The sequence below is a fragment of the Papio anubis genome, chromosome 10, assembly GCF_008728515.1.
Source record: "Papio anubis isolate 15944 chromosome 10, Panubis1.0, whole genome shotgun sequence".
NCBI lineage: Eukaryota > Metazoa > Chordata > Mammalia > Primates > Cercopithecidae > Papio > Papio anubis.
Window position 1 is genome coordinate 113,265,071 of NC_044985.1, and position 12,189 is coordinate 113,277,259.

Below are 12,189 nucleotides of genomic sequence, written 5' to 3' on the forward strand. Positions count from 1 at the left end.
GGAATGTGTCGTTAGGTGATTTCATCATTATGCTAACATAATGGAATATACTTACACAAACCTAGATGATACAGCCTACTACACACCTAGGCTAGACAGGATAGCCTATTGCTCCTGGGCTACAAATCTGTACGTGTTATTATACTGAATACTGTAGGCAATTGCAACACAATGATAGGTATTTGTGTGTCTAAACTTATCGAAACATACAAAAGTTACCATTAAAACACAGCATTGTAATCTTATGGCACATCATTGTTTATGCATGTCTAAACATATCTAAACATAGAAAAGTTACCATCAAAAGCATTGTAATCTTATGGCACACCATTGTTTATGTGGTTCATCACTGACTGTCAGTATGTGGTCCATCATGGTGGCGGTACATGACTATACTTCTAGTATTGTTACTGTTGTTATTAGAAGGCCCAAGGAGATTCCTATATGCCTACATGTGCTATAATGTGATATTAGCATTGGAGACATTAAATCACCTTAGATGGTAACAGTAAAATTCTTTTTCCTATTAACAAACAAAAATAATTAATTACGTTTCTGGAAATTTCAAATCAATGGTTCAACCATGACAGTGCAGAAATGCTGAGAAGATGATAGGCACAATTTAAAATACACAGCTATTTAGTTATTCCAAATTCTATCTGTAGCTTTGAAGAAATAGGGACACATTATAAAGTATCGTATACTATGTATTTATAGAAATGGTATATTTCTGAAGATTAAAAATAAAATTATAAAACAGGAAATTGGATCCCTATTTCATACTATATATATATAGTATATCAAATTCATATTGATTAAAGACTTTGCTATAAAACAAAAATCGTAGATGTTTAGTGGAAAACACAGGTTAATATCCTTTAGATCTTCATGAAGGGAAACATTTTCTTAAACTGGACATAAATATATTAACCAGAAAAGTAAAGTTTGAAAATTATAATGTCTATTCCCCAAAAGAGCCCTTGAAGTCAAAAGACAAGTTACAAGCTTGAAGAACATATTTACAATTTGTATAACAAATTATTAGTATCAAAAATAAAGAATTCTAACAAATCAAGAAGAGTGTGCATAGACGCGCAGATAATGGCAAATAAACATATGAAGAGGAGTTCAGCATTATTAGTGTTCAGCAGACTACAGAGGCCATAATGAGTTACCTTTTTATACCTATCCAGTTGGCAAGCATTAAAAATTCTGACACTACCAAATGTTGAAGAAGATGTGAGTCTACAAACTCTCTTATATACTGCACATGTAAGTAGATATTAGTGCAACACTTGGAAAAAACAGTTAGATATGACATCCTATAATTGGTCAATTACATATTTTATGTTCCACAGTTTTACTTCCAGGTATATACCTTAAAAACCTCAAGCACATACACAACAGAAGACATACAAGAATGCATATCTGTCCCTGTTCATAGAATCGAATTCTATATGGCAGTCAACTCCAACGCTATGGGTGTCTTAGTAATAATAGTATTAAGTGAAAAAGTAAGTACCAGAGAATTGCATGCATGATACCATAACATGAATCATGCATGATACCATTTTTATAAATTTTAAAAGAATTAAAAATAAATGTTTCTATAAAAACATGTAAATATTAAAATGATTAAAAAGGAAAACAGGCCGGGTGCAGTGGCTCACCCCTGTAATCCCAGCACTTTGGGAGGTCGAGGTGGGCAGATCAAGAGGTCAGGAGATCGAGACCATCCTGGCTACCACAGTGAAACCCTGTCTCTACTAAAAATACAAAAAAATTAGCCGGGTGTGGTGGCAGGCACCTGTAGTCCCAGCTACTCAGGAGGCTGAGGCAGGAGAATGGCGTGAACCCAGGAGGTAGAGCTTGCAGTGAGCCAAGATCATTCCACTGCACTCCAGCCTGGGCAACAGAGCAAGACTCCATCTCCAAAAACAAAAACAAAAAAGAAAAGAAAACAAAGAACTGATCAACTCAAGATTCAGGGTGGTTGTTATCTCTGGAGGGAAAGGAGAGGTGAAGGGATGAATAAAGGAGGAGGCTATCAGGTTAGTTTTCAGAAACAACTTCTGTTTTTGGTGGTGGTTTCACTGGTGCTTAGTAAATATGTAAAAACAGGCTATGCATGAACAAGATCGGAGAGTGCCACAAACCAAGTATTAGCATCAATTCAATTCTGTGCACATAAAATCCTTTTTAAAAAAATGAAACCTCTTTGAGAACAAACCCAGATAAAATATCAAACCTCCACTTGCCAGCTCTGATTGAGACTATTTGTAAAAGGATCTTCATTTGTTTAACATTACTTCCAAAAGAGAAATTGCAACCATCTAAAAGATTCATCAATAGAGGAATAGCTTCAAATATCTGTATATATTTATACTCTTTCATTAATTCATCTCATTAACACATTGACTGAGTGTCCACAATTTGTCAAACACTGTGGAAGACAATCATGAACAAAACTGATCCAGGCCCTGCCCTCATGTGGCTTAACCATCCTTTAAAAAAGGGAAGACAGGCCAGGTGCAGTGGCTCAGTCCTGTAATTCCAGGACTTTGGGAGGCCAAGGTGGGTGGATCACCTGAGGTCAGGAGTTTGAGACCAGCCTGGCCATCATGGTGAAACCCTGTCTCTACTAAAAATACAAAAATCACCCAGGTGTGGTAGCGGGCTCCTGTAATTCCCGCTACTTAGGAGGGCTGAAGCAGGAGAATCACTTGAACCCGGAAGACAGAAGTTGCAGTGAGCCAAGATCATGCCACTGCATTCCAATCCGGACAACAAAAGGAAGACTCTGTCTCAAAATAAAATAAAATATAAAATAAAAAAGGGAAGACAGGTAGTAATCAAAGAGTCACACACACAAATGTACACTGAAAACAGACAGTACTGTGAAGGAAGGAACACGGGACTATAGAAGAGAAAAATGGAGAGAGACTTATCTTGAAGCCTTCAGCCAAGACTTCCTGAGAAAAGGGGCATTTAATAGAGGCCTGAAACAACAGAGATCTGGGACTAGTTAACCAAGCAAAAAGCAGACAGGGAGGAAGTATTGTCCAAGCACAAGGATGAGAGGGTGGATCTTGTGGCAGATGAGAGGTCAAGTTATTACAGAGGTAAAAGGTCAAGGTGGCTGAAACCAGGGCAAGGGAGACATGGGGGTGAGATAGGGCTGGAAAAGCAGGCAAAAGAGATATGCTGGAGCACAATGAGGCCGAGGATTTCAATCTCTGTTCAAAGAGCAATGTGAAAAAGAAGTTTACACAGACAAGCAACTGCATCAGAATCTCACTGGGAAGGGATCCCCTGCTGCCATGTGGGGAATGGAGGGTCTGGGCATGGATGAGACAAAGGCCGATGCTCACTTGGACATGAGAACCCTGGCTCTAGTATGCAGCAGGGTCAAGAATTGTTGGAGGAACAGCAGGAGGCCATCTCAGCGGCACAGGCAAGGGGCAAAGGCCACTGGCCTGAAAGTGTTGGCAGTGGGCCTGCAGAGGGTGAGGATTTGAGAATTCTCTAGGTGGTAAAATGGAGAGCATTGGAGGTGGAAAACATACAAAGAGGGCGGGAGAGGGAGGCACCTAGGATGACTTCAGATGTCTGGTTTCTAGAAATGGATGGAATGCTGGAAGACGAGCTGTGTCGGGCTGGGAGCACGATGAGGTCAGCTTGGAGATGACTGAGCTTAGGGTGTCCTGGGACACCTAAATGGAGATGCCATGTAGGTTGTCAAGTAAGTAGGTCTGGAGGGGAGTCTGACCTGGAGATAAAAATTTGGGGACACCACGTAAATGTTAAAACGAATGAGGTGACTCCATACGAACTGACTTGGTACGATGTCTGTGATCTACTGCCAAATACACACTGAAAAAAGGCAAGTTACAGAACAACAGGGATCATATCACTTTTTAAAAACATGTAGAAGAATACTTAATCATCTGGCCTGCAAGAGAAATACACACACTCTGACCTACACACAGACACACACACACACACTCTCACACAATGAAAGAATATACTAAAATATTAACCTATCCCTAGGATTTGATAAAGTTTAGGTGGGAATAGATAAGTGAATGAATTTCACTTTTACAAATTTCGACTATGTTTGCACTCTTGTTTCTTACAATGAGTACTTAATAACCCCAATGCCCACTTCGTTCCATCCCTTTTTTCACCCTCCAACTCCTACCTTATCCTGAATCCCCACCCAGTGTCAGAAGCTGGCAAGAGAATAGGATGGAAAGAGGAAAGATGATGTCAGTTTTTGCACATTATTTTATAACAAAACAAGAACAACTTGGTGTTTGCTTTGAAGATGCATCAAAATAGCTGTGTCAAAACATTCCCTGGTAAAATGTCATTCCTGCTCCTGAAGGGTTTGTAATCAAGTTGGCTGAGCAGTAAGTCAATTAAGATGATTGTCAGAGCATGAAGTCTACAGGCACACTGTCCACTGCATTCTCCCTAGAGACCCTCGATGTGCTCTGAGGATTTCTAAGTCTCATGTAACATCCAAGAACACACCACATTAATCAAGAAATGTGAAAAACTTCCCATTGTGGAGAATGAGGTAGCAGGAACTTGAACTAACGAATGTGCATGAACAAAAGGAAATTAATATAAACAGGAAGAATTGGTGACTTTTGTGGTTTATCCTGGGTTTTCTTCAGTTACTTAACATAATCACCCTGCACAGTGCCAGCCCACACTCAGTATATGCTTGTGGAATTGTTTTTAAAATATCCAAGCCTCTATTGGACGAGGAATATTATTTTTCCAGAACAAAAATGGGGTAATGCTGAAACGGAAGCACTCTAATGGCAGAAAGCCAAGGGACATATTGTGTAGCTCCATGTGAACTTTCTTCTTCCATTCCCTGATTACATAAAGCAGAGACTGATAGAACCAAATGAGATCTTGAAGCTGCCTTGTTCAACAGCTGCGCAAAGCATTGTTTCACCATCCTTAACTAAGAAGTGTATGCTGAAAATGTGGAACCAGCTCAAATGCCCATCAATCAACGAGTGGATAAAGAAACAAGGACACACAATGGAATACTACTTAGCCATAAAAAGGGACGAATTAGGCTGGGCAAAGTGTCTCATGCCTGTAATTCCAGCATTTTGGGAGGTGGAGGCAGGTGAATCACCCGAGGTCAGAAGTTCAAGACCAGCCTAGCCAACATGATGAAACCCCATCTCTACTAAAAACACAAAAATTAGCTGGGTGTGGTGGCGCATGCCTGTAATCCCAGCTACTTGAGAGGCTGAGGCAGGAGAATCGCTGGAGCCCAGGAGGCAGAGGTTGCAGTGAGCCGAGATCACACCATTGCATTCCAGGCTGGGAAACAGAGTGAGACTCTGTCTCAAAAAATAATAATAATAATTAATTAATTAATGGCATTCACAGCAACCTGGATGGGACTGGATAATATTACTCTAAGAGAAGTAACTCAGGAATGGAAAACTAAACATTATATGTTCTCACTCATAAATGGGAGCTAAGCTATGAGGATGCAAAGGTATATGAATGATACAATGAACTTTGGGGACTCAGGGGGAAGGGTGAGAAGGGGATGAGGAATGAAAGACCACAAATCGGGTTCAGTGTACACTGCTTGGGTGATGAGTGCACCGAAACCTCACAAACCACCACTAAAGCACTTACTCATGTAACCAAATACCACCTGTTCCCCAAAAACCTATGGAAATAAAAAAAAGAGAGAGAGAAGTGCATGTTGTACAGATATACACCTAATAACTGAACCATGAGTATATATCGTACCGGGAAGGCAAACACAGGTGAAATTGTTCCCATCTTGCTTTTCATTTGCATCAATACAGCTCGCGTTGTTCTGGCAAGGTTTCCTCTGGCAAGCATCGTATTCTTCACAGAAAGTACCCACGTACTGCTCCTCACAGGTACAGGAAAAAGTTGCCTAAAACACAAAAAAACACAGTGTCTGTTACCTGGCGCCTCTCAACAGTGTGCTTTGGCTGTGAGACTCAAAGTTCAAAAGAACCACTTCCTTTTCATAATCAGCAATCTAATCAAATCACGTATGTCATAATCTAGTTGAAATCCTAGCTTTAAGAAAAATAGTCTTACAGTCTAATCTCAAACACATTTTTCTATTATTTGTTCATATTTATCCCCGTCATTTTCAATCTTCCTAAAATAGAAATGAAATGAACTTGTTTTACACTAAAATTGAAGTTTTGCTGACCAGACATGGAAATGGCAATTTTGCTAGAGCAGATAGATTGTCCTACAGCCATTAAATTAGATGTCACTCCAACCAACTAAAATCCTTCAACAGAGATAGCACTTGTAACAAAAATGTCATCAAATGTCCAACCCAGAGCATCCTTTCAGAGCACTGAGAAAATGCACCAAATCACTCCTTCAACCGGCCTCAATGTACAGCCATGCGGATTATCTGAGTACAAGGGAAAATAAAAGGAGTATAATTGAAGTAACCATTTTGTATAGCTTATGATATTAACATTATCTTAGTAAAAGACCATAACTCAGACACAGAGAATGGAATTTGACTCGAAGCTTCATTTCTGAGATAGTTGTAAAATACAAAAAAAAACTGGGTTTCTTTCCCCTTCTTAATGCCAGCCTGGGGGTAGTGGCATGTCTGAAATAAACCACAAATCTGTCCCCAAAGCCTACGCAAAGTAATATAGATCATTACAGAAGATTTTTATGAGGAAGAGAGGAGGAGAGGCAAAGGACAATGACATTAGCAGATCTTACTACTTAAGAAAATCTAAACAAAACAGACAAAAGTCCCTTCCCCAGCTCATCTCCAAGCCCGGCACATGGGGCAGGTGTTCAGTCTCTACCATTCCCCAGCCATTGGCCCCTCACCCTCCCTGCCTCTCCCTGGCCTCAGCCTCCTGCTGCCGATCTTAGGAAAAGACTCTCTCCTCTTCTCTTCTCCAAGCACTGTCAACTCAGGATCTCCACACAGTACCCCTATAAGCACAACCCACTGCCTGCCTTCCCCTCAAAGAGAAAAGGATTATTCATTCTTCTCTTTAATATGTTTTTGTCTCTCAATCAAGTTTCATAGCTCCTGCACATTTCTTGATAAATTTACTCCTGAATATTTATGTTTTTGTAGCTATTGATAATGAGATATCTTCTTCATCCTATTCTTGTTAATACCCATGATACTTGCTAGTAATTATCACTCAGGAATAGAATACTAGGGTTTTGTTTCCAGTTATCACACTGAGCTTTCAGTACAGGTCAGAGTTTTTAGTTGATTTCCAGGTTTTCTATATGACACAAGACCAAATAATAACAAGAAGTTCAGAGCAATTGCAAATAGTAATAATGTCATTCTTTCTTCTCCAGTTCTCAAGGTTACGTTGGCAGCTCTTCCAGAATAATTTTGACCTTAAGGGGATGTTGGTAGAATTTACCACTAACTAGATTGTTGGAATGACTGTGAAATTTTATCAAATGCCATTTTAGCTCCTATAGAAATGATCTATTGTTTTCATCTGTGACCTATTATGACATGAATTCAATAGCTAGATTTCCTAGTACTGATTCAACCTTATGCTCCTGGAAGGAACACCCACTGAAGTCATTATGCAAAATGGTTTTAATATGGCTGGCTTCTATTAATAGTTACACTTCTACTGCCTTCCATTTCACTCTCCCTTCACCCTCTTTCCCCAACAGACTTCTTTTCTAAGAAAAAGCTGTCCCTTGCACATGAGATCATGTTTTACACTGCATAGGAGGATGTCCCTCACAACAAGTGACTGACAAAGAAGTGTGCAGACCCCTCAGAAACCAGCCAAGACACCAGACAATAGGATATGACATTTAGCTCAACCAAACTGCCAAATGTTATATAGGTGCCTTTCTTCTGTTAATAGAATATGGTTTTTTGGTAAGGGAATATGACAGGTTATTGTAATCCACATAATCAAGTCTCCTTTAGTTTAATAATACATTCTTCAATGATATCTTAGAAGCTAAAGCAATTAGAATTTTTTTTTAAAAAAAAATAGCCTTTCTTCTTAAGCTGGAGCTATATTTTCTGCCTTCTATTTCTATCATCTCTCACCTCTTTGTGGTAAATGGAAATTCCCTCTTCATTCTAGCAATAAAATGAGGATCTATCTGTTTTTTCATCGTGTTTTGAGTTTTTCCCTTTTGTATTTGTAGCTGGAAGCTAAGACAAGCTGTCAGAAAGGTTTTTTTTTTTTTTTAACAGGAAACTCCTTTTTTTAGAACTATCTTCTAAGGACAATCTTGTCCTTGCTCAGATGCATGAGAGAGTACATATTTGACATGTGCGTGAGTCCTGTTTGGAGCTCTCTGTGCGTCGGAAGATTTGTGGCCACCTTTGAAATGTCAATGCAGTGCACGCCCAGTGCATACAGTCCCAAAGCAGGCCTCCAAATCATGACAAATTACTATATGTCATTGGTCTTGGCAGCTGTCCTCTAAAATTTACTTGGTTTGTATCCAGACATTCCATACTGCAGATAAATTTGCTTGATTATTTGAGGGATACATTTAGCATGTAATTCATCTAGTGCGTTCCACGGAAACTATGCTGCTTATGGAAAGAAATTATTAAAAGCCCCAAATCAAATATCCTCAAGGTAGCTTTTTTTTTTTTTTTTTTTTTTTTTGAGACAGAGTCTCACTCTGTCACCCAGGTTGGAGTACAGTGGCATGATCTCAGCTCACTGCAACCTCTACCTCCTGGGTGCAAGCGATTCTCACGCTTCAGCCTCCCAAGTAGCTGGGATTACAAGCTCCTGCCACCATGGCCAGTTAATTTTTTATATTTTTTAGTAGAGACAGGGTTTCACCATGTTGGCCAGGCTGGTCTCGAACTCCTGACCTCAGGGTTATCCTCTCGCCTCGGCCTCCCAAAGTGCTGAGATTACAGGCGTGAGCCACCGCACCCAGCCTCTTCAAGTTAGCTTTGATTGAATTTAGAGATAAAACAGAAGTTATCCATTTTGTTTTGCTTTATTGCAAGCAGGAGCCTTGAAAGAAACCTGAAGAAACTGTTGAAACAATTGCTTTTGAGAAAGTAAAACACAAAATTGATTCTTAAATTTTGATTGATAGATGAGGAAAGAGGTTAACAAATGTTTAACATATTCATGACCATAAAATTTCAGTTAAATATTTGTATATTCTCGATCATAACATCCATAAAGTTAGATTTCTCTCTGTCTATTTTCTAAGAACAAAGAGCTTTCCTATAATATTAAAAAGTTTGTTTTGATAGTTTTAAGACTGTTGACTTGTAAGAGATCATGAATGTTTATTATAGGAAACTATGTTAGCACATCTTTTGTGAAGAACCGTGTTTGACCACTGAAGTTTAACTCATTGCCTGTGATATCACTAATCACTAATCTAAGTCCAGTTAACTCCACCAGCATAAGGGACAAAATAAACTTACTTAAAATTAGCAGCTTAGCTAAATTACAGAAAGATACTTCCTTATAAAAGTATTATATAAGTACATGGAAATGTACTTTTCAAGTAAAATGAACAGTGACCCTCAGAGATTAATTTAAAAACCCAATAAAGAATCTCAATTTTCCTCAACAGCTTGAAGTCAAATATGCCATTTGTACATTTATGAAACGTTCCCAGTCGGTCAGTTGTGGGAAGATGCAGTGCCTGCTACTTGGGAAGCTGAGTGAAGACAACTGCATGACCCCAGGAATTCAAGGTTGTAGTGAGCTATGATCATGCCACTGCACTCCAGCCTGGGTAACAGAATGGGACATTGTCTCTAAAAAAAAAAAAAACAAAAGAAAGAAAGCAAGAAAAGCCTGGGCACAGTGGCTCACCCCTCTAATCCCAGCATTTTGGGAGGTCGAGGTGGGTGGATCACAAGGTCAAGAGATGGAGACCATCCTGGCCAACATGGTGAAACCCCGTCTCTACTAAAAATACAAAAAAATTAGCTGGGCATGGTGGCACATGGCTATAGTCCCATCCACTCAGGAGGCTGAGGCAGAAGAATCGCTCGAACCTGAGAGGCAGAGGTTGCAGTGAGCCGAGATCGCACCACTGCACTCCAACCTGGTGACAGAATGAGACTGCGTCTCAATAAAAAAAGAAAAAAAATTAATAAGGAAACTTCTCAGTTAAAAAAAACCAATCACACATGCATTCACTTATTTATCCTTTCAACAAATGTGCATTAAGCACATACTATGTGCCAGGCACCGTCCTAAGAGCTGAGGGTCACAGAAGTAACAAGACCCTCTCCTGGGGTTTATATTCTAGCAGGGTTGACTGACAATGAACAAAATGAATGAGAAAATGGTATAGTAAATTATAGAAAATGGTACAGTAAATGGCATGGGGAAAACGGAGACAGGGAACAGAAGTGGAAGGGCTGTTATGAAGGATACAATTTAAAACAGGATGTACAGAGAAAGTGACAACAGGGCCAGGACTTGCTGGAGGTGCAGAGTGACCACAGAGGCATCCGAGGAAAGATATTCCAGGTAAGGGGAACAGCCAGTGCAAAGACTTCAAAGTGGACCATGCCTCACATGCTCAAGAAAGATCCAGAAACTAGTGTGGCTAGAGTATAGCAAATAACAGAGAGAACAGTGTAACATGAGAGGTCACTGGGTGCGCAGTAAAATCAGGTGGGATGGTGGTTTTCAACTAGGGACCATATTACTTCCCAGAAGACATTTGGCAATGTCTTGACATACTTTTTGGTTGTCACAGCTGGGGGCTTGCTACTGGCCTCTGGCGGATAGAGTTCAGGGGTGCTGCTAAACACCTTACAATGAACAGGGCAGGTCCCACAGCAAAAAACTATCCAGTCCCAAATGTCAGTGGTGCTGAGCTTGAGAAAGCCTGATGTAGGCTTTATAGGCTACTGTAAGAACTCTGGCTCAGTATAAAATTTTGGAAAAGATTGTTCTTGTGCCAAAACAGACCTGAAAATGCATTGCACATAGTAATGCTGCTTTACGTTAAATTACCTTGTTTGATTACAATAGTTTGTTTTCTTCAGATAACACCCAGACCCTGAAGGTAAGTAATCCCACAGCCATCTCAAAGCAGAAGCTGCATAGTTATTTATTCGGGGAAATTATGTCTGAGTCTTCCATTTTCACATGATGATGTCAGTCCTACCACCTTAGGTGATCTTCCAAGCACGAGAGGTATCTTTACTCAGCATTATACAATAACTGGCTCTTACCAGATAATTTAACCTAAACTGGATATTGTCCAACATGTATTCATTAATTCCATTCATTCAAAACACACGTTTTTTGAACTCTGCCATATGTCCAGCAATATTGTGCATACTAGAGATGCAGTGAAGGTTGAAAGGACACAGTCCCCATTCTAGTGGAAGAAAAGGACATGTTCCATGTCAGATAACATCCTAGAGGGACAATAAATATATATAGTTTCCTGTCACATTGTGTAAGTGCTATAAAGAAGTGTAAATTGATAGGAGCAGACAGAGAGTGACAATGAGGTGTAAATAGGCCTTTACCACAATCAAAGTCTAGTTGGGAAGACCAAGGTCTTTGAAGAATTGTACCCAGGTAGAATTCAACCCTTCCTCCACATAGTCAAGCTTTCTACACCTAAATCGAGTCCAACCATCAGAAAACTGAATCTTGGACCATATTCTCTTGTTCCTTTGGCAGAACTGCTTTCACTGAGTTGTCATTTCACCTTACATTCTCAATTAAATATTGAAGAGCCCTATAAGAAACATCCCTAGATCAGGCGCAGTGGCTCACACCTCTAATCCCAACACTTCGGGAGGCCAAGGAGGGTGGATCACTTGAGGTCGGGAGTTCGAGACCAGACTGACCAACATGGAGAAACCCTGTCTCTACTAAAAATACAAAATTAGCCAGGCGTGGTGGCACATGCCTGTAATCCCAGCTACTAGGGAGGCTGAGGCAGGAGAATCGCTTGAACCTGGGAGGCAGAGGTTGCGGTGAGCTGAGATCACGCCATTGCACTCCAGCCTGGGCAACAAGAGTGAACCTCTGTCTCAAAAAAAAAAAAAAAAGAAAGAAAGAAAAGAAAAGTAACATCAGAAACATCCCTGTTAAACCTAGTATCACACCTACTATGAGGATATTGTTGAGAACATTATATACCACATATCACTTCGTGCAC

At 39.9% G+C, this 12,189-nt stretch overlaps 1 protein-coding gene across 1 annotated transcript in view; it reads right to left on the reverse strand.

Annotated features, from left to right (window-relative positions):
- The window catches only part of DNER (delta/notch like EGF repeat containing), a 381,990-nt gene that overhangs the window by 150,828 nt on the left and 218,973 nt on the right, over positions 1 to 12,189 (reverse strand). Inside the window, exon 6 of the mRNA XM_021924059.2 lies at positions 5,797 to 5,950. Within this exon, the coding sequence (XP_021779751.2) occupies positions 5,797 to 5,950 (154 nt within the window). The remainder of the gene's footprint in view (positions 1 to 5,796; positions 5,951 to 12,189) is intronic.